General features: G+C 45.7%; 1 protein-coding gene across 2 annotated transcripts in view; it reads left to right on the top strand.

Annotated features, from left to right (window-relative positions):
• The window catches only part of VPS39 (VPS39 subunit of HOPS complex), a 682,603-nt gene that overhangs the window by 16,325 nt on the left and 641,157 nt on the right, over positions 1-25,121 (top strand). For both annotated transcript variants that reach the window (XM_069638818.1, XM_069638817.1), the window contains exon 2: positions 7,177-7,242. In XM_069638818.1, coding sequence (XP_069494919.1) covers positions 7,177-7,242 — 66 coding nt within the window. The remainder of the gene's footprint in view (positions 1-7,176; positions 7,243-25,121) is intronic.

Here is a 25,121-nt window from a genome sequence, read left to right as displayed (position 1 = left end):
CATCCTCCTTTTCCGGGATCCCGAAGATCTGGATGTTGTTGCGTCTGGCTCGTCCCTCACTGTACTTATTTTCCCCTCTAGCGATGATCTCGACTCTCTAATGGCCTTCATGACATCTGTCAGTGAGATGGTAGGGTCTTCTGTCATAGTTTCATCTCTCCCTGGGGCCTGTATGGGGGGTCCTTGCGTGGCGCCCACTGTATATAGGTCCATTTTGCTTTGGAGAGTTTGTTGCTTGACCTAATCCTTGCCCATGTTTTCGGGTGTTGGATCGGGGAAGAGGGTGCCCCGTTCCTTCGTTCTGTGGGCTTTTCTATGGAGGGGTTGTTTTTGGGGCCTTGAGGGTCTTGTATCGGGTGGAGGGTCACTGCTGCTGGGAGTAGCCCAGTGTGGTTAAGGCCACTGGGGGGGGGATGGCCCTTGGGGTGTTGCCGGTGTCGCGTAGGATGTTGAGCTGTCGAGCACAGCACTTGCCCAGTGGTGCTTGGGGTTTGTGGGTCCTTTGTCGAGCCGTTTCCAGGTACTGCCTGTTGCTCTTCTTTGCATGCAGTCTGGGGTCCTGCCTGGGCCCTGCTTTGGTGCTGGAGCCTGTCGGTGGTGGGTGGGCTGACTGCCCACACTTGGTCGCGTTGTGTCTGGGTGGGTCTCCAGTGGTGCGGTCCAGTGGCCCTAGGATCCCGGGGGAGTAGGTATCAGAAGAGAGAGGGGGGGGGGTCCCGTTCAGCTCACCCCGAGAGCAGCGTGGTTGATCCCAGGCTCTGGGTCCCTGGTAGGTGGCGGCCCTGCAGGCGTCTGTTGGTGGTGTTGGGGGCACTCCGCTGGTCGCCCCTGGTTGTGGCGGGGTCCTCCTGGGAAGGGCCTCTTTCTCCTGGGCTGCACCTCACTCCCCGGTTGGGACTCCTGCAGGGAGCAGAGGGGAGAGGGAAGCCTCTCACTGCATGCGTCTCTCGTGTCGTGGGGGGGAGAACAGGTGATAAGGGATATGTATTGCGAAGATGCCTTATGAATGCCTGCCGGACGTGTAGCTCGAAATAAGATCTGCAGTGCATTAGTAGGACCAACATCTAGTGGTCCTGCTGAGCGAGTCACAAGGGAGCGCCGTGCTATTTATGTCCACAAGCCGGCCAGGAGGTTGTTGTTTGGAGGGACAATGTCCGTAGGGTGGGTTAGTCTCCGGGGTCTAATACTGGGCCAGGCGGATGCCTATTTTATGATGTCACCGGACAGCACCCAGCCTTGGGGCCCTCACGTGGGTCGCAGGCGATCCTCTTCTCCCTCCCCATCCCCCGGGTCGCGCGGCAGTCGGGTATGCGGGCACAGTCAGCAGGCTGGGGGGCGCCCAGGGTACGTCGGGGGCTCGGGCCTCAAGGGACTCGTGGGTAGGTCGATGGTGCTCTGCCTTCATGCGGCAATGGCCGCACCAACATCTAGTGTCCTGGTAGCCCACTGGCTCAGCGGTATGTTCTGGGTGTTGCAGGAGCCCCAACGGGTGGCGTGCGGCTACAGGTCGTCTTCAGGGATCTTGTGGGGCTGGTGCGGTGCATGTGTTCAGCAGCCGCCTGGCTGCAAGATGGTGGCTCTCAAGCAGCGAGCGGCCCACGGCCCGTTTATTGCCGTAACCGCTCCGATTTTTGACGGATTTGCAGCGGTTGGCTACCAGCAGTATTCCGGTGCTTGGTGGTGCCCTTGGTTGGGGGCCTTCGTCTCCGGGGGGCGGAGGCAGGATTTTATGAGTATGTTGACAGCTGCTGGGAGCTGGTGTATTTAGCTCTGCATCGGCGGCTCGCGCATGCGCAGTCCCTCGCGAACTTTATGAATATCATGATTTGTTGTGTAATTTAGGGACTGAAGTAAGGATTGCTTTGCTAATTGGCGTTCACTATCAAATCTGATCACCTTTTGTTATAGCACTCTTTGCGATGCACGTACCTTATTTGGTCACCAAAGGGGTTTTAATGTTTACCATGTTATCAAAGGTCTATACCTTATCCGGTGGGTGACCATGATTGAGCAACATAGTTTCTAGGCCTGCAGCATTTCTTGATATATGCACAATATTTTGTAATAGTTTTTATAGTAGACCCTGACAAGCTTAGGTTTGCTCTATTGACTCCTTCTACGTCTTTTGTACTGCATAAACAGTTTTTGTTTGCTTCTCTGCTTGCCAAGATTGGCAAGAATGGTTAAGTTGGCACAAGCAAGTGGGCACTGCTGCAGTGTTTCAATGAAGCCCCAACGAGTGCTGTAGAAAACAAATCGTGGAGAAAATTGCACATAAATATTTGTGTGGCTAATGGCCAAGGTGTGAAGGACTTTGCTGGATACACGGAGGAATTAAAGGGAGGGGTACTGGGTTTTAGAAATGTTCTTTTCAGTGGCTATGAAAGATAAGGCAGAAGCCGTCCTTCCTCTCGCACTGCAGAGAATTCGAAATCTCATGATCTGTCACTTCATTTAATCTCTCATGTCGCTCACATGACTTGCTAACTATTGGAGGACGTTTTACGTGTGACCATCGTGTGTACGGCTACAGAGGAAATATATTAAAATAGTGAAATGAGTGTTTTTAGAACATTTTCCATCTTCATTTGTACAACTTGAAATATATTTCACCTGTAGTTAAATTGGTCAAACATAAAACATTCACCAGCAGTTAGCCATGCATGTGAGCTACATAGAGAGACTCTAGGAAAGTGGGAAGTCGTGAGATTCCTCATGTTGGGCACATCTCCAGTCACACGCTGATCCATGTTGCATAGGTTTTTTTGGCTCTTGAGACTCTTGTACTCTTGTAGAGAGTGTAATTTTGTGAAATATTAAGCCTCATTCTACGAGATCAGAAATATTTTGTACGCTTTTTTTTGTGAGGCTCTTTTTCACCCCCATTTGCCACTGTAACTCCTCTGCACCAGACAGTCCCCGTGACTTTCACTCCAGGTGTAACTTGTCCGCCATTCTGATTTTTGGGTAGTACTACAAATCCCTATGGCTGCCAGAAGATGGTGATGCTGCATCCCACTCTACTTTATGTCCTGGTTGGATTTCTCATCCAGACTGTCCTAGACTAGCAGGTGGCAGTGTAGCCTATTTGCATGATGCACCACTGAGCACGTGTTGTTTATTTGCTGCAAGATTGCTATACCATTTCCTCTTATAGTTTCTCACCTACTGGTTCTCCTCTTCCCTCGTGCGCACCCCCTCCTTTAATTAATTTCCAAATGACTCCTGCTTGTACCTTTTTACGATGTCCCACATGCCACAGTTCCCTGCGCGTTTACTGTCTTGCCTCTTGTCAATGTAAGTGTTAATTTGCAGGGAGCAACCACTTTTGTCCATACTCCCTTTACGTGTGTGTGTGTGTGTGTCTGTCTGTCTGTCTGTCTGTCCCCCCCTTCCTTCCTCTGGGTTTATATAAATGATCTGCACACTATATATCAATATGCTTCTTTACTGCGCCAAATCAACACCATACTAATTTTAGAGCTATTAGGCTTGTCGGTGAATTGGTACTGCGCACCCGCAGGGATATCCAGATCCTAGTCTACTGGATGAAAGACATTTAGCAAAGGGAAGATGAGAGGAATGCAATAGATGCTGCAGATGAAAGGAGGTATGGATTTGGTGTGTAAAATCTGATGGCATTGGTGGATGCCAGTCATGTTGGGTGGATTATAGTTCTGTACAAGAGCGGGGACTTTGTCATTAAGTAATGTGATCAGGGTGCAAAATGTGCACTCGCAAAAATGTGCACTTGCCACTAGACATTGGCTACGTACATTTTACTCTTACTCTTGGTGAGTTAGAAATTGTTTTCTGTGCCAATGTATAAAATTGCGTTGACATGTGCCCTTTTGATGGCAGGCTAGTAGTTTACAAGTTGAAAGTTTCCCCCGGCTGTGATAATTGAGTTGTGTTTCCAAGACCGATTAGGAGAACTGAGTTAGTGTGGTAGGTGATACGACATTCCTGGAAGTTTGGTGTATTAGCCTGGGCATAGCTATATGTTGTACACCCAGTCAAGATTAGACTTTAGTGAATGTTGTTGGTAACAGAAGGTAAGGGAATGGTCAAACTAATACAGTAAAATTGAAAAAGCTTTACATTAAACCTATTACTGGGTTCATGCACTGAGTATTTTTCATCCATCACTACATCCTACCATGTACATTTTTGTGATTTTGGGTAGGCCAGATTATGGAGCATAAGTAACTGAAGCAACCCTTGTACCCTGACTATGTAAGGCACCTTCCTTCCATGCTGAGAGTCAATACAAGAAGCAAACCCTAGCACAAATTGACCCTTTAAGGTATTTGACTAGACAGAACTCGAGCCACAAGGGAGAGATTCGCATTCCTCTTTCCATCAGTGCCTTTCCCATTCCTGTGGCGAACTGCTGCCTCTCTGTGCCCTCCCGGCTAACTCCTCCCTTTTCCTCGTCTTTACCCAACCTGCACCCCCTCCTGGGAGGTATTCCCCTTTCCACAACCAGTTTATTGCTTCCCCAGATCTTTTGGCAACTGCTGCAAGCAACTGCCACATCAGCAAATGGTAGGAATACCATTGTCTTGCTGCAGCAGCTAAGGTTGGATTTTCAGGGCATGTACAGAGGCATTTTCTGGTCACGAGAGCTTCACACTGTGGAGTTGCTGGACTTGTAGCATGTGCTGGAGTGATAGCAAGTTCCATGGCAGCTTACTCCCTATTGTTTTCTGATTTCATTTACCTTTCGTATAGTCTGTTTTTGGCATGGTCACACTTTGCTATGTTTTAGGGGGTCCTGGAGTTACTGTTCTGGTGTTTGCTGGTGGGAAGTTTTGAGGGAACTAAAATGAATTCTAGCAGAGCACGCAATTAATCACAAACAACCTCTTGCTTTCAAAGTGCAAGGCTGACAACCGTGGTAATCGTTCTCTAGGTTCTGTTATCCACCTATGCTCACGTTTTCCACAGACCATTCTTGACCAGGCCACATTCAGCCTTCTTACTTGGCCAACCCAAAATGTATATTCTGGAATAGACTGTACATATGCACCCGTATAGTGACAAAAATAGCTACCTTATTAGTTTGAGGCTTGTCCTTCTGAACCACTGACTTGGGTGGAAGTCTTTCTTGCATTGTGGGGCGGGAATGCCGATGTATGGTCGTTCCCTTTTTGCACGCTCTTTCCATAGCTCACAAGTGGTAGCTGAATAATGGGAATGGGTTTGAGGTGGGCTAAGGAACTGTCCAAACCCTAATCCAATGCCCTCTGGATTGCTGTCACAAGTGGCGTTTGGCAGTGCTGGCCATGCCGGCTTGGATGGCTGCCAAAACTTTGAATGTTGCTCATCTTGTAATGGGAGGTGAAGGGGGACTGGCTGGGGTCTACTCTCTTGACCAGGGAAAACCTGTTGATGTGTGCCAGGAGCCTGAGGGATTTATATTTTGACGCGTTCACATTATTTTCAGTGGGACCCTCCAGCTATCTGCTGATTTTTTGAGTGAGGTGTTTGTTTTGGGGCACTGGTTAGTCCTTAAGGTTATGAGTACAGGATGGGGTTTCTGTCTCTCATTGATTCTTCTGTTGAATAGCACTACTGCCTTCCTAATGGGGAGTGGTCCAGGGTAACAACGTTTCCCTTTCTTTTGTTGGTTTATTAGGTGTTGCTTGTGACACCTATAAACCGGAACTATTGCATCACAGTACATAGCGGGAGAACTGGCATATGAGGAGAGGCGCACAGCTTGTAGGTGTTTGAGGATGTGCCCAACCACTTACTGCCCATGGCCATGCTAATCCCCGTGATCATTCTCACCCAGATCCTGCTCTCACCCACCCAAAACACCTCGTCATGGGAACACTTTGAGCTACTTTAATGGAGCCTTACCATCAAGCGTTGCACTCGAAGTGCCTTCCAGTGCTTTTTGAAAGCAGTCTGCTGAGAGTTAATGACTTAATTGGAGTTGTAAATCCGTTACGGGTGTAGTAAAAATGTCAATCAGGTCTGCCTTCAGCCACTTGATTCATAAGCCCTATGGGTGTCCTTCACTGAAGTCCTGTTAAAAACGAGCATTGGCAAAGCCAACAGTTTTTGCTTCTGTGTACGTATTCGCCAGGCACTGCTTTTAGATGCCCAAGTATTCGTACCATTTTGCTCCTGCTACCATCAATGGCTAGTTAAATAGCACTAGGGCTGTGCCTGACTAATGCCTTTCCCATGTCTACGCAAAAGCCTAAACTGTTGGCATTGCCAAAGTTTTACTTTGTGGGCAGTTCAATATTTCTCGTTGAAGCCCAGACAGGTTGGTGGCAGTGGTACCTTATCTTTTAATCTTTCGAGTGCAGCACTGTTGATAGGAGCGGGCAGGTGTTCTATTGCCATCACTCCCTAGTCACAGTGGTGTCTAGTACATTGATCTCAGTTTTATTGTGAATGGGGGCAGGGCCGTCGGTAGCGCCAGCACACACTGATCTCGATTTTTGGTAAAGGGATGAATCTGTCACTGCAATGTTTCTGACTGGTAGATGAAGGTTACGAGCAGTAAAGTGAGGGTTTTATGGTGGCAAAATTAATGTTGTCATGATTAGGAGTTAGAAGATGAGTTTTTGAAACCGTGAAATGTTATGCTGCCTTCAGGTTTTTGGGAATGTTTCTGTAGGTGTTGTTCCTCTCCTGATTACCAACATTGTGACTTGCAGTTCAAGAATAGTGCAATCTTTTTGTATTTCAGCGCATGCTAGCCTTTCTTTAGGTAAAATATTTGCCCATCAATATATTTTTACACCATACAGGATCTTGTAGAGCCATTAAAGGATTATATGGTAATAGTAAGACTGCAAGCACGAAGACAAACTTGATCACTTTGGCTTATCCAGGCTTCGAGTGCATGCACTTGTTGCATGCCACAAGTATTGGTCTATAATCCAAATGTGATTATTGTAGGCCTTGATGAAGTGCAGCACGCAACAAATGCAAAACTCATGCCAGCGAGACCTAAAGGCATAATGAATGAATTCTGAATGAGAGCTTTGCTAATGAGCATTTCACCATTGATATTAATGTGGGGTATTTAATTGCCAAATCTAATAATTAAAGGCAGCTTCGGCCAAACCTACTGTAGGGTATGCTTTTGTTTAAAATGCTAGATGTTGTTTCCATAAAAAATAGTTTTGTGAACGTTCTGTCTTTTTGCAGAAGAATGGCTTCTCATTGGGACCAAGCAAGGGCACCTCCTTCTGTACAGGATCAAGAAGGAAACAGGTGAGTTTTATAACACAAATAGGCTGGGGCCTTTTTACTCTTCAAGCCTTATTTGTTTTCACCTGGTTGAAGTTATAGATGAGTGTTGCAAATCCCATTGCCTGTATTTCTTAAGATGTGTATGTATAGCGATATCATCACATCAAAATCCTACTTCAGCATGCAATTTATCAGTGATTAGTCTGTAATGTCGGCTGTTCGTTAATATGCAAGTTTACCTCTCGGAGCACCACCTCCAAAGCTGCATGATCCTTGAACATTAGGAGAGTGAAGAGGGTCACATCGCATTTCTGTGTCTAGTTGATCGGGGGGGGGCGGGGTCTGTTGCTTTGTAGACAGGTGGTCACCATGCCCATTTACATTTGGCTGTCCACAGACCTACACTGGAACCTACATTGGAATGTCCTTGTTGTTGGTTGTAAGCTTTACATTCAGTGTTTATTGCTTCATTTAATTTGCGCCAAATTGTGTTAATTTGTTCTCCAGTATGTTGGGTCGTTATATATTTATTATTATTTAAAGTAAAGGGGCTTAATAATTCACTCCATCGTTTAGTATGGAAGCATGTTTTTTTGTGGTTATCTATATCCTACCCATGTAGCCTTTTCTCAAAGCCGTTCACCCAAGGTGCAGCTCAAAAGCAGAAGGTTTGCTCATTGTGAGAAACCTAGGGCCATTCTCCCATCCAGACCCAGAGAGCTCTCTATTCAGGTGGCCTGGGGAGGGCCATCGCTTTTGGATGCCAACCCTGGGGGCGGACGAGCGAGGATCACCTGGGCTGGGTAGCCCAGGGTTGTCTTGGTTGGAATGCAAAATTATATAGAGCAACACGGTAGGTTAGGCACCAACAGATGGTCCCCACAGCACTCCAAATGTATACAAAATATATCAAATTGTATTCATCATCAAAAAATATATAAAAAAGTCAAAACATTACTAAAAAGACAAAGTGCTCATAACATTAGCAACCTTCACCATCTCAATTTGCAATAATTCAAACCCATTGACTTCGGCGTAGTCCACCTTTCACTCCACCTTTCAGTTGGCAATAACATATAAAAGTGAAGCAGTGATCCACAACCGGATCTTGATGTACAGAAAAAACAAACTAGTACAAATATTCACTAGTGTATTGCCTCGACATGTTTCAGTTCTTCAGTTTTCATACAGAACTTTTTTCAGGAGGAAAAACTCAATTTGTCACGTCCACCTTGACATTCATTTTAAGAACATAAGACTTGAATTGCAAACTCAATACTGCACTTAAAGTGTGGGTATACTCGTATAAAAGTGGTAAAGTCTTCAACAGGCACTGGAGTCAATAATACTGCCAGTCTGATCACATACCAAAAATTGATTTAGAGAGGGTTATCGTTGGCCTTAATCCACTGCCTTCGCGTCTCTTCCTGATCTTCTGTAAATTGTGTTTACAGACCAGACTTCAACGGGGGCTCCAACACAACCTCCCCGAGCAAACTTTTATCTTGTGAGGGATTGATCCTTATTCCTCAGGGTGCTATTCCGCAGTCCACAAAAGTTCTCCACTCTGGCGTGCGCCTTTCTTACACACCGCTGTTTAATTCCGCGTTCTACTTCCACGAAAGCTTAGAATACCCCAGGCGAGACGCAGTATTCTGACGGGACAATGGAGGAAGTTCCGGGTGCCTTCATGGGATATGTTGATTCCCCAAACTCTTATCCCGGTGTCATGGCCTTTGATTCCAATCCTGTCACTTATGACCCAAGAGGGAGAAAGAAGGAAGTAAGTTGCCCAAGACGGGGAAGGAAAAAGACCCAAATAAAACAAGAACAAAGTTCTTGTGTTAAGATCTATTCAGCCTCTACTTGTCAAAGTTACACAGAATACCCTCAAGACCCCTGTTTTGACAATCAACTACACACATAAGGGAGAGGGCAACACGATTAGTAGATTTTCCTATACTCCATGTCAACTCCCTAAAAAAAGTAACATGAACTCAATTTAATCTCCAATCCCATTACACTTCACATCACATTCCCTCAGGTTTCACACAGCATTTTCATCCACACCCCACCCCGGCCGTCCCATTTCCAACAAATACTGAGACGAGGAAGATGCAACTAGGATCAGTGAAGATTACCCATAGAAACAACATTGGGGGGAAAGTAAGGGAAACCTACTATAGAAAGAACTCCAGTTTGTCCCACTAAGAGTCAGGCATTTGGATAATGACCGCTCACACCTGACTCCACTTGACTGTTTGTTCAACTATAAAAGCTGCGTATTTTCAAAGAGGAGGGGGCGAGCTGGGGACGTTGTCTGGGCCACAGAGGCCAAGGGGCAGAGATCAGCAGGACCTGAATCCTGGAGAAAGACGGCATGCTGAGACGCTGGTCTGGTGTTTGGAAGGGGCTGCAGCGTGGCTAGGGGGCCGTGCCTCCAAGGAGCCAGTGCAAGGCACCCTGCATCCTGCTGTTGGCGGTCGGAAAATAGCTTGTTCCCTTGGGACTTGTGCCTGTCCCAAGGGTGTTTGAGGAGCAGTTGGTGAGACCCCGACCTCGGCCCTGTGTATCCAGAAGGACGGCTCGTCAATGCGACGCTGCCAGGTGAGTCTCATGTCAGTGAGGGAGAAATCCGAGAGCGTGTGATGGAGTGGAGCTGGAGAAAGACAGTTGTTAAAGCGGCAGGAGTGGAAACATGAGAGAAAGCTAGTAAAGCAGCACATAGAAGTAAAGTGACAGAAACGAGAGGAAACTCGTAAAGTGGCACGGAGAGCAAAGGTGAAAGAAGTGAAAGTTAGCTTGTAGAGCAGCAAGGAGCGGAGAAGTGAAAATCTAGAAAAGACAACGCGCAAGAAAATTGACAGTAAGAAGGTACACATGAAAATAAGGAAAGCGGAAGTTAGACATTACGAAGGTTCAAGTGTGCATGAGAAAGTAGCAAAGGTGCAAGTGGGCACGAGAAGGAAGCAAGGAAGCAAAGGAAACTCAGGAGAACAAGAAGAGTTGCAGGAAGCACCTGAAGGCGAAAGGTTAAAAAAGAAAGAGCAAGGAATAAAGCGATGGGATACAGATCAGTGTGTCTCGCCTAGAAATAAATAACCTGCAGTTTAGAAAGTCTCTGATTTTACCCCCATAAGTGTAATGTGGAAGCAAGAACTGTATAAAAAGGGAAAGGTACATCCTGACCAGCTGAACTTGTGTTTTAAAATAAAAAGGGGCATAAGCTCGGGGAAGGGAACCCTGAGAGGCCATAGCTGAACTTGTGTTTCAACCCAAGAGGGTCTCAGCTTTTGGAAGGGAACCCTGAGAGGCCTGACCAAGTTGAATACTTATTGGTTTTGATGCTAAAGGAGTTAAAACTTGGGGGAAGGGAACCCAGAGAAGCTTGGAGACAAACTGTTTATATTTCTTTTGATTTGTGTTTTGGAACTTGCAAGAGCTAAAGCTTGGGGAAGGGAATTCCCAAGACATTTGAAAGTGGAAGACTGCTGCAAGAACTGTGGAGAAGATCTGACGAACAACCCTTTTTTGAAACTGACCAACTACACCTGGTGAGAAAGTCACCTAAAACCAATCTTGGTTTCCTATTTTGTGTTGAACCACTATATTTTTCTTTTAAGAGACTTCCTAACACATGTTGTCAAAGAGTGAGGGCAGACAGACAGATTTTTATTTTTGACTTTCAGACTTCAACAGCCCTTAGAAACATCAGTTAAGGGAACCATCACTTAGTGTTGGGGCCAGTTAGGCATTACATCAACACAGGAACCTTGGTAGATAAAGGTTTTTAACGTCTGAGTCTGTGTCTCTTGATACCATATCTGTCTCACAACATTAACAAGTCTATTGGGTTATAGTGCTTCCAAGCAAAGACTGGCAAATAGGCATGTGTCTCATGGTGGGTGATTTACCCTTTTAATTGAAGATTTAACATCCTTATAATGCAACAATCTCTGGCTTGACTTTAAAGAAACCTCGTCTGGACATCACTCTATGCGAAGAAAGACCCATATGCAATCTTCAGTAAAGGGGGAAAAAAATAGCTGACATTTTTAAATTGTTTAATTATACTAATTGAGAATAATGATCTGAGAAATAATACGTGTTTGAAGGAATCTCAGCCCGTGTTCAGGGTCAAAGGTAACCTTCCTAATCCCAGGCAAACGAGCAATCCTTAAGTTTTACTTGTGTCGTATAATGATGGCTGTGGCTAAGCACTCAGTGCTAACCTCTGGGGTGAGGGGGAACGGAGTACCCCAGAGTACAGGGTAACACAGTATTACTTCAGATAAAGGAATATCATACTCTTAATATTGTGTATGTTGAACATTAATTTGTCTAGGATTGTGCATTCTTTGGTGCTATCCATGGGTTTTGTGCCTCTCCTGGGCCGGGTGGGTTTGCTTGATGTTCATGTAAATGATCAGTTGTCCATACAGCAGTTGTAGGTTTGCAGTTTTAACTGCTGGACTTCGTTTCATTGGCAGCAGTGGCTTGTGGAGTTGAGATGATGACGCGTTGAAAACACATTTTTGTTGGTACTGGGACTTAATGCAGTCTTTTCTAGTATGGAAGATGCTGGCCTCTGGTGGCTGCATCGGTCGCAGAGGTGAGAACAAAGATGTAGATGCACTCGGCAGAGTTTGAGGTGGGCAATTAGGCCGTTGGCGTTGAAATCCTAATGTGCATCCACAGCCCAGTTTAAGGTTATTCAGTACATTTTTAACTCTTAAGTACTTCACTCTGATTATTGTGTGCTGAGGTTCGGCCTTGCATTGAAACGATTGTCAAATATAACCCAAAATTGTCCCCTAACAAAACTTTAGGGGAAGAACCCTGCACTCTACTATGAGGAAACCGCTTCGTAAAATGATATCAAATAATTGTACTTTCCCACTTTCCCCCAAAATACTTTTTAGGTTTATATGAACCATTGTAAATGCGCAATCGATCATCCACGCACCTTTGAATCATAATCAAAGTAAACATTTCCTAATACATATATAGTTCAACAAAAATGTTCAAATATTATTCCTTCTCCATGCTCTTTTACAACAAATCATTTACAAAGTTCACCCTAACCCTTCATCACCAAATTCTTACTAGTGTTTTGTGGTACAGTTTATATCGCCAAAATCGAGTTCAGTATCCCTCACACTGAAAATTCTTATGATTCATAAATTGTCCGTCTATCTCATTGTAGAAATCCTAGGATTATGATTTTATTTGTAACTTCAAGCTCAGGACTTTTCATGAGGAGTAAACCCTGACTGTATGAAACATTCAATTGAACCCAACCTGTGTTAATAAGGATTACTATACATATTTATTTACAATTTTTAAAAAGTGCGGTCAATGGCTTACCTGCCCCTTTCAGTCCGCTGTGATTAACTTCCTTATTTTATTTATTGGGTATTCATAATGCAACTATACAGCAAAATGGGGTTTCAAGGCGCATCAGCACAAGGGACCGGGAAACACAGGGGAGAAAAAAACTAAATAATAACGTTCCTACTACGTCTTGAGACATTCAGATCTTGCAAGTGCCTTAACAATAATGCAGGAGAGGGGGAAGGAAGGGATTTGAAAGTTGGGGGGGGGGGGAACAGGGAAGAAGACGATCAATAACGTTCCTACTAGGTCTGCGACTATTCGGAGTGTGCAAGTGCAGTAACAGACATGAGGGGAAGGGTGGAGGACGGGAAGTGAAAGGTTGGGGATGAACAGGGAAGAAGACAAACTAATAATGTTCCTACTGAATTGAGTAGCTTGATATTCAGAACTGAAGACTAGGGACACTGCTCCTGTCAAAAACACATGAAGATCTTTATTGTTTATTTTACTAACTCAAACCTAGTGTTTTAGCGATTACTCATTCATTTAGAATCCCCTACCCCCTCACGTGTAAGACAACATTTCTGAGATCACCTTGCTGGGGCCTTCTCAGAGGGTCCCAATGTATGTCTTCACTCTTCAACCGTCTTATGTCCTGGGTTAAAGTCCTACCCAGACTACACACATTCCAAACATACAAAATGTGTATTTTGTGTTCTTCATGTGGATCATTGTACGATTCCAGAAATGCCATGCGTGTCATGACACTGTTTCCAGCATTGTTTAATTTAAGTATATCCAGCTTAGATAATGTACAGTGTTAGTCTAAGTACTATGTAGTTTTTTTTCCAAATTATTAAATACAAGCTAAAATATACAACAGTTATTTCAAACCCTGATAAATATCCCTATCGCAGTCAAAAAATTAACTAACTACAACAATTGCAATACTGGTTGCCCATTCAAGAACGGATCAATTTCAAGACACTGACCATTGCCCACAAATTTTGCCTACCCCTTAGCAAGCCCTGCCCACCTGGTGCCTTCCTGCTAGGCAGATGGGGAGCAGGTGCAAGAGAGCTAGGTCACCTGGCCTAAGCACTGCCCACCTGGTGCCTTCCTGCTTGCCACTATTTTTCCCTACTTAAGGAGCCCTCCAGCCTCTTTTCCTTTGCAGATGGGGAGCAGGTGCAAGTGGATCTAGGTCACCTGGCCTAAGCCCCGCCCACCTGGGGCCTTCCTGCCTGCCGCACTTTTTCACCACTTAGCAATCCCCGCCCACCTGGTGCCTTCCTGCTTGCGGCTCTTTTTCACCACTTAGCAAGCCCTGCCCATTTGGTGCCTCCTGCTTGCAGCTCTTTTTCCCTACTTAAGGAGCCTCCAGCATCTTTTCCTTTGCATATGGGGAGCAGGTGCAAGTGGATCTAACTCCCCTGGCCTAAGCACCACCCACCTTCTTAGCCCTGCCTCTTCTTTCCTGCTCTTAACTATTAGATCAAGGGCGTCTCTCGACCGGGCATCCTAAGTGAAGGGCTGACGAAGAAAAAGGCAATTCCTGTTTGGACCAGGAGGACCCAGTGCCCGACCCCCCCCCCACCCCCTGCTCAGACAGCAGGTAAGCATGCACCAACATGTGTTACTCCCTCTGTCCCCTCAGGACATCCCCACCCCCTCTGGTCCTCCTGTGATGTTCCCTTGTGCCCCCAACATTCTCGCCCACAGGTGTTGCCTGTTTTGCTTGATTCTTCTACCCTGCTCACCCCTCACCCACCTCAAGCCTACTTCTGCAGGAGTCTGTCCTGATAAATTCTGGTTTCACCATCACCATCTTGTGGCCAATACTGGATTTGACTTTTATGGACTGCATTGATTCATGCTGCATCACCCTTTCTTAACTCTCATGCTGGACCTTCTTTGCATCTTGTACTCATGGTGGCCGTGAATCATGCTGGTCCCATCTTCATCTTGTATCCTGGCTTGCAACATTATGTGTCACTACTGACTTCTGCAGTTGTATTTAGTCTCCCTTCTTGCTTCTCCACTCTTTTTACGCTCACGCTCTGTTCTGTCGTCCTCTCCCTTTCTCCCTTTTCCTATATCCTCCCCTGCTCCCCTTACTTTCTTCTATGCACTTAATCTATCAGAATTATCCCTGGACCTAGTATGATAGCAACCTTGTCTGTCTCCCCCCCCCCCACCCCATCCCCTTACTGGTTTTTCCATCCCCCCCCCTCCAGCACTATCTGAAATGTCATCAGGCCTAGTATAATAGTCGCTTGTTCCTCCCCTACCTTTCTGCACCCCTCTCCCTCACCTTTTTGTTTTTCTCCGGCTCTACCAGGAAATGTCGTTGGGCCTAGTACGGTAGTCGCCTGTCTGTCTCCATTTCCTTCCCACTCCCCCCTTCCTTCCTTATCTATGTCTTAGCTCTTGCACTATCTGAAATGTCGTCAGGCAGAGTACGATAATTTCACATCCTTGCTGTTCATGGCCTGTAAGAATGTCATTGTATTTTCCCTTGTTCCCTCCCTTGCCTTGAAGCGCTTTGAAACACATTGTGTATAGGCGCTATATAAATAAACTATCATATCATATCATAAATGCCTCGCCAAGTCTGCCCCAGCCTATTTCGTCCAAAAGTTCTCCAGAACCCAAGCATCCAGACCAACCAGAACCGCATATACCAACCGTCTGACTACCAAGATTCAGGCTGACCAAAGCCAGAGGCTACAGCTTCCCGGTCACTACAGCTAAACTGTGGAACACCCTACTGGCCATCTTGAGAGCTGAACAATCCTACTGGCCATTCAGTAAAAGCCTAAAAACATGACTCTTTACCTAGAGCAATGTTCCTCTTTATGCCTACTGTATGTGCTTACTGTAACCATTGTACAGCAGCCTGATGCCTCTGGGTGTTGGGCGCTCTAAAAATGAAAAATTAAATGTTTGTTCACAATTCTTTCGAATTCAAGTAAAGGTATTTTCTGAGGCTTGTGGATCTGCTTAGATTGCATGCTATGCATAGACTGACATCCACTGGTAGCTGCAGAGTATTACATTTTTAATTTTCTAAACTCGAAAAGGGACTTTGACAGGGAGTGCTAGTAATACAATCCCTGGTCTGACATCCACTGTACCCATGGTCCTTCACGCTTCGAGGTCCCTCATATTTTTTTGTCCACCATCGTAGTTGGACGCATATCGCAGAGTTCCTTCTTGGCTGACACCATTACTTAGTAAAAGTTTCAACTTGGTTTTTCTTTCTGTCCTTCTTTCTGTCCTTTCGACAACCGTTTGCCACAAGATCTCCAACAACGGCTTTGAGGACGAAACCATCCGTTGACGACAGCGACTCCCGTCTCAGCGAACCTTTGCCTGAACCCTTTCAAGGTCCCAACGGGCCTCGGCCCTGCACAGTAGGGAGAGCGGGAGGCGGTTCATATTTCAGTCTCACTTAGAGAATGCATATTCCCCAATACTCCATTTATTTTGCCAGGCTACCATCTTTATACACAATGGAAAACACTCCTTTTAAATTATGTCCTTTCCTGGAAGGATCCACACTGGGTGTGTAACCTTTGCCTTCCTAGGGACCACAGCGAAAAACAGTGCAAGTATTGCAAACTGTTCAGGCCCAAAACTTTAAAGGACTGCAAGACTAAACACTGGGCCCACCACACCATGCAGTCCGAGGCCGCCATGGACGTCGAGGGAGCCTCTAGCGATGGCGGATGCTGTGGGTGAGCGGGATCCAGCTGATTCCCACATGCGTCAGCCCCCACCGCCCCAGCCCACAACATTCAAGCACCCCTAGTTCGCACTACACCAAGCACATCCCCCCCATGGGAAAGTCGACCACGTCGTCGACCGATAAGCCACACGTGGTGTCGAAGGGAAGGTCTGAACATTACCTGTCCTCTGGGCCATCGCAGTCACGATCCTCACATGACAGGCTCCCGAAACAGAAGCCTAAGTCCGTTTCCGACACTGTGTCTATATCTGGGAAGTCCTTGTGTTCCGTCGACCGGGCGTCAAAAGAGGTGTCTGCGGCCCCGGCAAAAAGCTCGAAGATGAGCGATTTAAATAAAGAAACACTTCACCAACACCAAACTAAAGGCCAGCACATCGAAAAACTCAATCTTTCTTTGACGCGCCAAGTCACAAGGTACATAAAGTAGGGATTACTCTACCGCTGACGACACCCTTTCATGGGCAATGCATCATAAGAAGACACCTACCCCGGACCCACGCCTACACCGGTTACCTCTGTATTGTCAAGCTCGTCCCAATGGACCCCAGAACAATTCGATAGGGTCATGAGAAGAATGTCCAGTGTTTTATAAACTTCTTTGATGAACAGCTCCACAATTTTCCGGGCCCCCACAAGGTGAGGCAGCAAGCATACAGCCCGCATCCAAGAAAGCTTGCATGGTCATGACTGGCTGATAACAAGGGAACCCCCCCCCCCAAATTTGCAAGCAACATACATTTGCAAGCAAAAGAGGGTCTAGTCTTTCCGTCAAACGAAAGAGTGCAAAATGTACTGCTGCAAATACCTTAGTATCTAGCCAGTCGTCAAATAACCATACGCAAAGCAATGCGCTTGCTCTGGATGATGGCTTCATGCATTTATCTGGTCCGCACGCACGGCTGAGTATGCACCCAATGTAAGAGTGGTTAGCGAAACAGTGGTCTTGGGCAATCGGTCAGTGGTACGATTTAGTGGCTGTTTCGCTAACCCTAGTTCAAGCACTACGCTGGTGGACAAAGGAAAACCTGTTAAAGGGAAAAACTTCTCACAACCCTGCAGTGCAATCAATTGTCACAACAGACTCCTCACTCACCTGGTGGGGAGCCCATTACGTTCACCACACAACGCATGGCCTGTGGACTCAAATCACTGCCCAAAATCACACAAACCTGTTGGAGCTGCTAGCAGTGCTCAAGGCCCTGCAAGCTTTCCAAGTGCACCTGTCGGGTCAGACAGTACAAGTCCTCACGGACAGCACCACTGCCATGTTTTACATAAACGAGCAGGGGGGCACACACTCTCCAAGACTATCCAGGCTAGCACAAAAAATTTGGAAGTGGGCACTCAAGCGGGGTATGTCCCTAGCATTGCAACATGTTCCTGGGGAACTCAATTCTCTGGCAGACTCATTAAGCAGAGATCCTCTACCCAAAGAGCCCGAGTGGCAGCTCGACAGAAACATCTTAAACGAGATCTTCTCCGTATGGGGTTAATCCTCCTTTGGACTTGTTCTTCTAATCTAGGTTTCCCCAACACAGATCCAAGGGGAACGCCCTGTGGAAGAACTGGTCTGGGAAATTTGCTTACGCTCCCCACCCCCCCTCCCCCCTGCCCCCACCCCCTCCACCCCCAGTCACCTCCTCCTCCTCCTCCTCTAACACTGCTACAAAGCAAGTTGGTCAACAAAATGCACCCGGAACAAGTGACACTAATTCTAGTTGCTCCTATGTGGGCGAGACTACCTTGGTTTCTGCATCTGCGTAAACTGGCCATGTGTGATCCAATCAAACTCCTGTGGCCCTACAATATGCTCGCACAGCACGGGGGACAATGTCCCACCCACATCCACAGTCTGAGCTTGGCTCCTGAAGTCAAGGAATTTGGCTATTTAACTACATCAAAGGTGTATGGAAAGCCTCGAGGCATGCATACGAAACACCAGACACTGTTATTTTAACAAATGGAAAAGATTTGTAATATGGTGCCAGTCAAAAAATGTAAACCCAATCGAATGTACTTTATCACACATTCTTCATTATATGCTCCACTTACTAGACTCCGGGCTAGTATTTAACTCATCCAGGTTCACCTAGCGGCTCTATCCGCGTACACCACTTCTCAGAGCAAGGTGTTCTGGTGGAAAGTCCCTGTCATTAAGGTGTTTCAAACCTGCCTCCAGGGTGGGACCTAAATGTGGTACTTGCAAAGCTCATTGGACCCCCCTTTGAGCCTATGCACAAATCCAGCCTTAAACACCTTACATATAAAACAGCTTTTCTGGTGGCTATCACCTCCATAAGAAGAGTCAGTGAACTACAAGCTTTGTCAGTGGAAGACCCTTTCTTTGTTATTCACAAAGACAGGTTGGTACTAAGAACACACCCTAGGTTTTCACCTTAATTCATATCTAAGTTCCATGTCAACAAACTCCCAGCTTTCTTTCAAAACCCTTCAAGCTCAGCTGAGAAAAAACTCCATACACTAGATGTAAGGAGGGTGGTTCTTTACTATGTAAACAGAACCGCTGCGTAAAACAGACCAACTGTTTGTCTCCATGGCACCTGCAGGGACGGTGATCACGTTTAAAAAAAACACCATCTCCAAATGGATAGTGAAATGCATACAACTCTGCTACTCTTTCAAACAAGACTTTGCCTTTCACACCAAGAGCTCACTTTACAAGGGGTACAAGAGCTACTCTGGCATTTACTGCAAACATCCCGCTGGATGCCATTTGCAAAGCAGCAACATGGAGTTCCATACATGGTTTTACTCAGCACTACTGCATTGACACACATTCTAAAGCAGATTCAGAGGTGGGACAAGCGGTGCTAAAACATCACAGCTTGCTAATCTATGCATACCATGTGATCTGAGCGGATCCACAAGCCTCAGAAGGGATACATTACTCACCGGAATCGTTTTTCTGATGCTTGTCTGCTTAGATACTCATGCGCTCACCCTTCCTCCCCTGTGGAGTAGAAGGTGCATAGCTGCGTTCTGGCTTTATCTACTCGTATCTGCTTTATTACATCTGTACTCGTGCTACACTTCATGCTACTCTTTGTCAGAAACAAAGCAATCTGAGGGACCTTGACGCGTGATGGCCCATGGGTACAGTGGACGCCACACTAGGGATAGTATTACTGACATGCCCTGTCGATGTCCCTTTTTGAGATTCGAAAACAAAAAATGTAAAACTCTGCGGCTAACACTAGATATCGGCCTATGAATAGCATGTGAATCTAAGCATATGCAAGCATCAGAAGTAAGATTACGGTGAGTAATGTATCCCATATGTCTATCATAGAAAACGTGTTAAATCTAACCTTTGGGCTCAGTGCTTGTAATTTGGCAGGCCCAAATGCCACCCATCCTGATGACAAGGTTTCCAAGTTGTTTTTCCATTTCAGCAATATTGCCTTCTTCCAAAGTGTCAAATTGTATTTTGGATATTGCCTACACTCTAAAAATGCATTGCCACCAGTGCGTTCTGCGTGTGTGTTCTAAAGGGGACGTTTGCCCTGCGGTGGTGGTAAGGACTGTGCTGCCCAATTGATTCCTCTGATCATGAAATTCGTGAGTGTGTCCTTTGGTTTTGTTCCACCTTGAATCAAGCAGGCCTGGATCTCCCTGCTTTAAAAAAAATATAAAACATTTTTTTTTAAAAAGAGCGAAAACTTTGCTAGTTCCTAGTGTTCCTTCAAACTATAGGCTGATTAATACTGTCCTGTTATTAATTAGGATCTTGGATTGTACAGTCTATATGCAAGGTCAGGAGTTCCTGGCTAAATACAGCATTCTGGGCCAGAGGCAGTCTGGTTTTCGAAGGGTGCATAGCACAGAGCCGGCCCTACTGGATCTCAAGGCCAACATTATTGAGGTCTTGGAGAGGGATGGCACAACTCTCTTGATGCTTGTAGATCTGTCTGCTGCTTTTTGACCTGGTTGATCATGAAATGCTGGTTGCTAGACGTGTCCGCTCTGCCTTCTTTTTGCAAGCAGCAACCAGCTTGGCCAGATCGTTCTTGACAGATCGGACGGCCAAACTCTTCTATGGTGACGCCAAGGCGGATGATGTAGGTGTAACTTGCAAGTACCTCAAGGCTCCTGCTTGACCCCCACTCTATTTGACATCATTACTAGGCCCCTTTACGATTTACTGGACGCCGGAGGTGTATGCTACACCAATTATGCTGATGATACTGTGTCTCATCCCCCTTTTGGGTGATTACACCAGGGACACTGAAGTCATCAATACAGTCTTCACCCTCATTCAGATTTGGATGGTGGATAATGGACTAACCCTGAATGAGCTCAAGACGGAGCTTATGATAAGTTGGTATGGTGGCTCGACTGAAAAGGTGAGGTCCAGATTTTCGGGCATTCCAGGTAGTGAACTGTGTTTATAGTCCCACTTCCTAAAGTGAAGAGACTGGGCATAGTCCTTGACCAAGAACTCCAGACCGGGGCGCATGCGAGTAGCCTCGTGTCATCCACCTCTTAGTATCTGAAATGGCTCGTCCAACTAAGACCTTTTTTGACTTGTGATAACTGTGCCACCGTTTCACGAGCCATAATTGGGGCCAAATTGGACTATTGCGCTCGCCTCTTGCAAGGGAGAAATTGTTCTGCTACAGATCGTGCAGAAGATTGCGGTCAGGCCTGTTGAAGTCCAATGCAAAAAAGATCATGCCTCAGAGGCCAGGAGGGCCTTGCACTGACTTCCTATTGCCAGTAAAATTACCTTTCGACTCTTGTGTATTACACACAAGTGCCTCTCTGATTTTAGCCCTAATTACTTATCTATCGGACTCTCCTGGCTGCCTGCCTGCACGTTGAGTGCTGAGATCGAACAATCTGGCCCCCCTTTGTGTAACCAGGGCGAATCTTGAACTGTCTTCCAGTGTTCTTTTTCGTATACAGCACCAAGAAGCTGGAATGCCCTTACTCCTGACGTAAGGACATGCCGGCTTGCAAACTTTAATCGTGGGTTGAAGCCTTTGTGTTTCACTGATTTCCTTGTTTGATCTCCCCGCTGTTGGTACCTAGTTAGTTTTTTTATTTTTGTAGTTTTCTTTTGTGAAGGCATCATGAAGTAAGACATAGACAACATATTCAAACAAAAACACGTTGTTAACCTAAGTGTCAGGATGGAGAAAGGCCTAATTTGCCCTATTCTAAGGTGGGATTTCCCAACCTAAATAAACTAAGTCTGTGTCCAAGGTTTCTCATTTGTTTTAGAAACTCACTGGTCGCCTCACTAGTTCTTCCAGCATCACGGGATACACAGCCTTGGACTCCAGCATCCAGGGATCCAAGTCCTGCCCCTCAGACACTGTGTCTTCGGCTTCGCACAGGGGAACAAGCACTGCTGATGCAAGGGAAAGGGATGTACTCTCCACACAGCTCCCTTAGTCCGCACCACAGAGCCCTAGCTCCTATGCCACGCTGCCTGGGACCCTCTCTGCCTGCAGGCCCCAGTATCTTGGCGTCCTTCGCATGGCAGACCGCCCCCAGCAGTTTCTTCCCGCTGTTTGCCTCACTTCGAACCTGGTTTCCTGCTGCTCCTCTTGCTGTCCCTCTGGCTGCCACTTCTCGCTGTATTGCTCTATTCTCCTCTCTACACCTGCAACCCTCTAACGGGTTACAGGTGTGCTTCAATTGAATTTGCCTGGCCGTGGTTGAGGGGACATGCCTGACCTTCACAACATCTGACGGGGTTCTTTGTCCCAGTACCAAGTGATGAAAAGATATAGTGTTCATCGCTCTTGGTTGCTTCTTCCTCGTCTCAGTCGTATGAAGAAAATTGTGGAAAGCTGACTTATAACCCATAAAGGTCGGGGGAGGGTTAGGTTGGTCCCCAATAAGGAAGGGGGATACCACGTCTCACCTCAGAGCACCTCACTCCCAGTCACCAAAGACTCCTGACCCAGGTTATCCTCCCTCGCTTCTCCACCCACAGGGTCAGGATCCTAGAGTGATGGTCTTTTCCTGGCCACCTGTGCAGAGCATCCAATGGGAACAGGAGTGAGAATCCCTGCAGGTTTCTCACACTTGTTAGTTGTATTGTGCCTGCGTGCCTCTCTAGTGCTATATACATTAGTTAAGTAATATTGGACTCATGACCTAGCCATGTTGCTTTTGCTTTCGTTGTGGTCATTCCCATGTTTTTACAAGTCACAAGGGAATCTTATGCCATGAATAATGTTGTTTTTGTCACAAGTAGATTGATGATTGGTTCCAATCTCTTCTGCATCTGGATATTGTATGCGTTTTGCCTCTCCTCAAATCATGACCATGCTGGTGATTACAACAAGGAAAAGGACCTTTTATGTCTATCTTTTGATCAGAATTAATCTTACCAAGAAGCCTCTCAGTCTTGTGCTTCTACTAAATGCAAACATTGGAGATTCCGGAAGTAGTTCTTTTACCATTTTAACTTAAATTATTGTCCCATTCTTATGAATGGCGAGACTTAATTGTATTATTATGCAAAGAAAAAGTAGTTATATGTATCATTTTAAGTTGGAACTGTTTTAGTAATGGCTTAAGTAATGCTTTCTAGGAATTGATTTCGCTTTTACCAGTGCTTCTTTGTAAAACCTCTTCCTTGTAATGTTGATCTCTGAACTTGGAAAACTCCTGATTACGCTCATGCCTTTCACACGAATCTGATATTTATCCTTTGTAGCTCAAAAGTTGACTGCATAGAAAACCTTTATTGGTTTTCTGCGGATGAAAGCTTGTGGCCATTACATTATCTCTATCTTTACTTTTCGTATATACTGTAGTTTTTTAATTCACCTGCTTTGACATATACTTTCACTTCCAATTAATGCATTTCAATATGGCTCCTGTCTGTAGTAAATTTGATTCTTGCGTGTAACTGAATTAAAAAATCAAAAATGTTTGATCATTTTGTTGTGCCTCCTATAAAATGTTAAATATCTCGACCATCTTTCACTGTCCAAAACAGTCTTCTCTTCAAAATAGTACATGAGTATTTACATAAACGGGTGATCTACAGGCTCCTTTTGCTGTGCCCAATATATTTGTCGAAGGTATTGTTCATCAAACCAGAAGAAATTGGTAGTCTGCATACATTTAAAAGAAAAAATCAAAACGAATAATCCATTTGCACCTATTGCCCATGTTTGTGAGACTAACAGCCATTCAAAGCTTCCAACCCTTCTTCCTGTGATACTGAGCCATAGAGATTCTTCTATACATACACCCTTGAACAGTCACAAGAAATGACTTGTGTCTTGTAGGTAGGTTTCTGTCACTTGAATCCGTGGTTGCATGATCTTCTAAAAAAAATGGCAAGTGGTTGCAATATACCCTCCATGTGTCATGCCTGCATCATATGGATTGCTTCATACTCCAACCCGCTCCCGCTTACCGGCGCCTGTGGCCTTCAGAACGGCTAGACCGTTCTACACGTTGTGGAAACTATCTGGAAGGAGCCGTTAAAATCAGCGGTTGCTATCATACTGTTTACCAATTTTTCACTTCCTGGTTACTAGCCCAGGTCACATGACCAATGCTTCGTCATCACGTTGGTCAGGCGTTTTGGCAGCTGACTCTATTTAGCTGTGCGAGTTCCGAGCACAGATGCTTCTGATTGCGTTTACGTACTCTAAAGTTCCGGAGACTTCCCCTGCTGTTATGAGCAGACGCTCCTGCTGTTCCTTCGTCATCAAGGTGATTGTTTCCAGCAAATCCTCCATCTCGCCCTGATATTCCGCTCTGTTCCGTACAGAGTTTCTATCGGGTTGCCTGCGCGGCCCAATCTAACTTTTCGCTCCCCGCGGAGCTTCCATTCCTGCCTTGGTTCCACCCACGGACTCTCGTCAACCTTCTGCTCCCTGAGGATCCTCCAGTCTGCCGTTTCATCTACGCGGTTTCTATTAATCCTTCCTCTCCGAGTCTCATGGATTCTCACTGGGCCTCTCCCACGATTTCAACTTCATAGTATTCTTCAGTTTGGATAAAGGACCCAATTGCTCCAAGTGCACTGAACTTTGGACGCTTTCAGGGGTGCACCAACTCGGATCTAGTGCGACCCTCGTTTTGTACGGGTTAGTCTCCTCACTTACCCTTCCTGTCGTTGTTTTCCTGGATTCCCTTCTCATCTCTGGACTCCCGCAACTTCCTTGGACTTCATCAAACTTCCCCGAGACTTCCAGTTGGCTCATTGCAGGTTAGTGCATAATAGTTAGGTTTTATTCATTACCTCTCTTTCAAATACCATTTTGATAGTTTTCTTGTCTCATCTGCAGCCTGGTGCTACTTGGTTCACTCTCGCCCTTCCCTCTAATAACTCTCTCTGACTGCTGACCAAATCCGGTCAAAGAGTGGCATTAGTTAGAAGGTTTTATTTGACTGCACTACGTTCCACTTCGCTCTCCACCCAGTTGGGAAAAGACGCCAAGTGTATCCTTTGCTACAAGTTTGTATCCTTTTCAAAGAATCCAATACCTTGTAAAGTATATCCTGTGAATCTGAAATCTGTGTCATAATCTGTGTCTTAACACCATGCCTGCGATATTTGTCTGCTTGGTGGCTTTTCCATGTTTTGGGATCTTTTGGAAGAATGTAAAAAATAGACCTAATCGGATCTGATTTCAATAGAAAAATGTTTGTATTCTGCGTAATCCATTGTTTATTTTATTCTCTCTAGGATCATTTCTTGAACTTTAATAATTAGGTCATGATCTATTGTTAAATATGTATTTTCATCTCACAACAATTGCAAACACTCTTCGTTGCAATCACTCCTGTTAAGAATTGCTATAGCTCCTCCTTT

This window comes from Ambystoma mexicanum, chromosome 14, assembly GCF_040938575.1.
Source record: "Ambystoma mexicanum isolate Mex_15411 chromosome 14, UKY_AmexF1_1, whole genome shotgun sequence".
Lineage (NCBI taxonomy): Eukaryota > Metazoa > Chordata > Amphibia > Caudata > Ambystomatidae > Ambystoma > Ambystoma mexicanum.
Note: the sequence above shows the minus strand (reverse complement) of the source record. Positions and strands in the feature narration are given on the sequence as shown.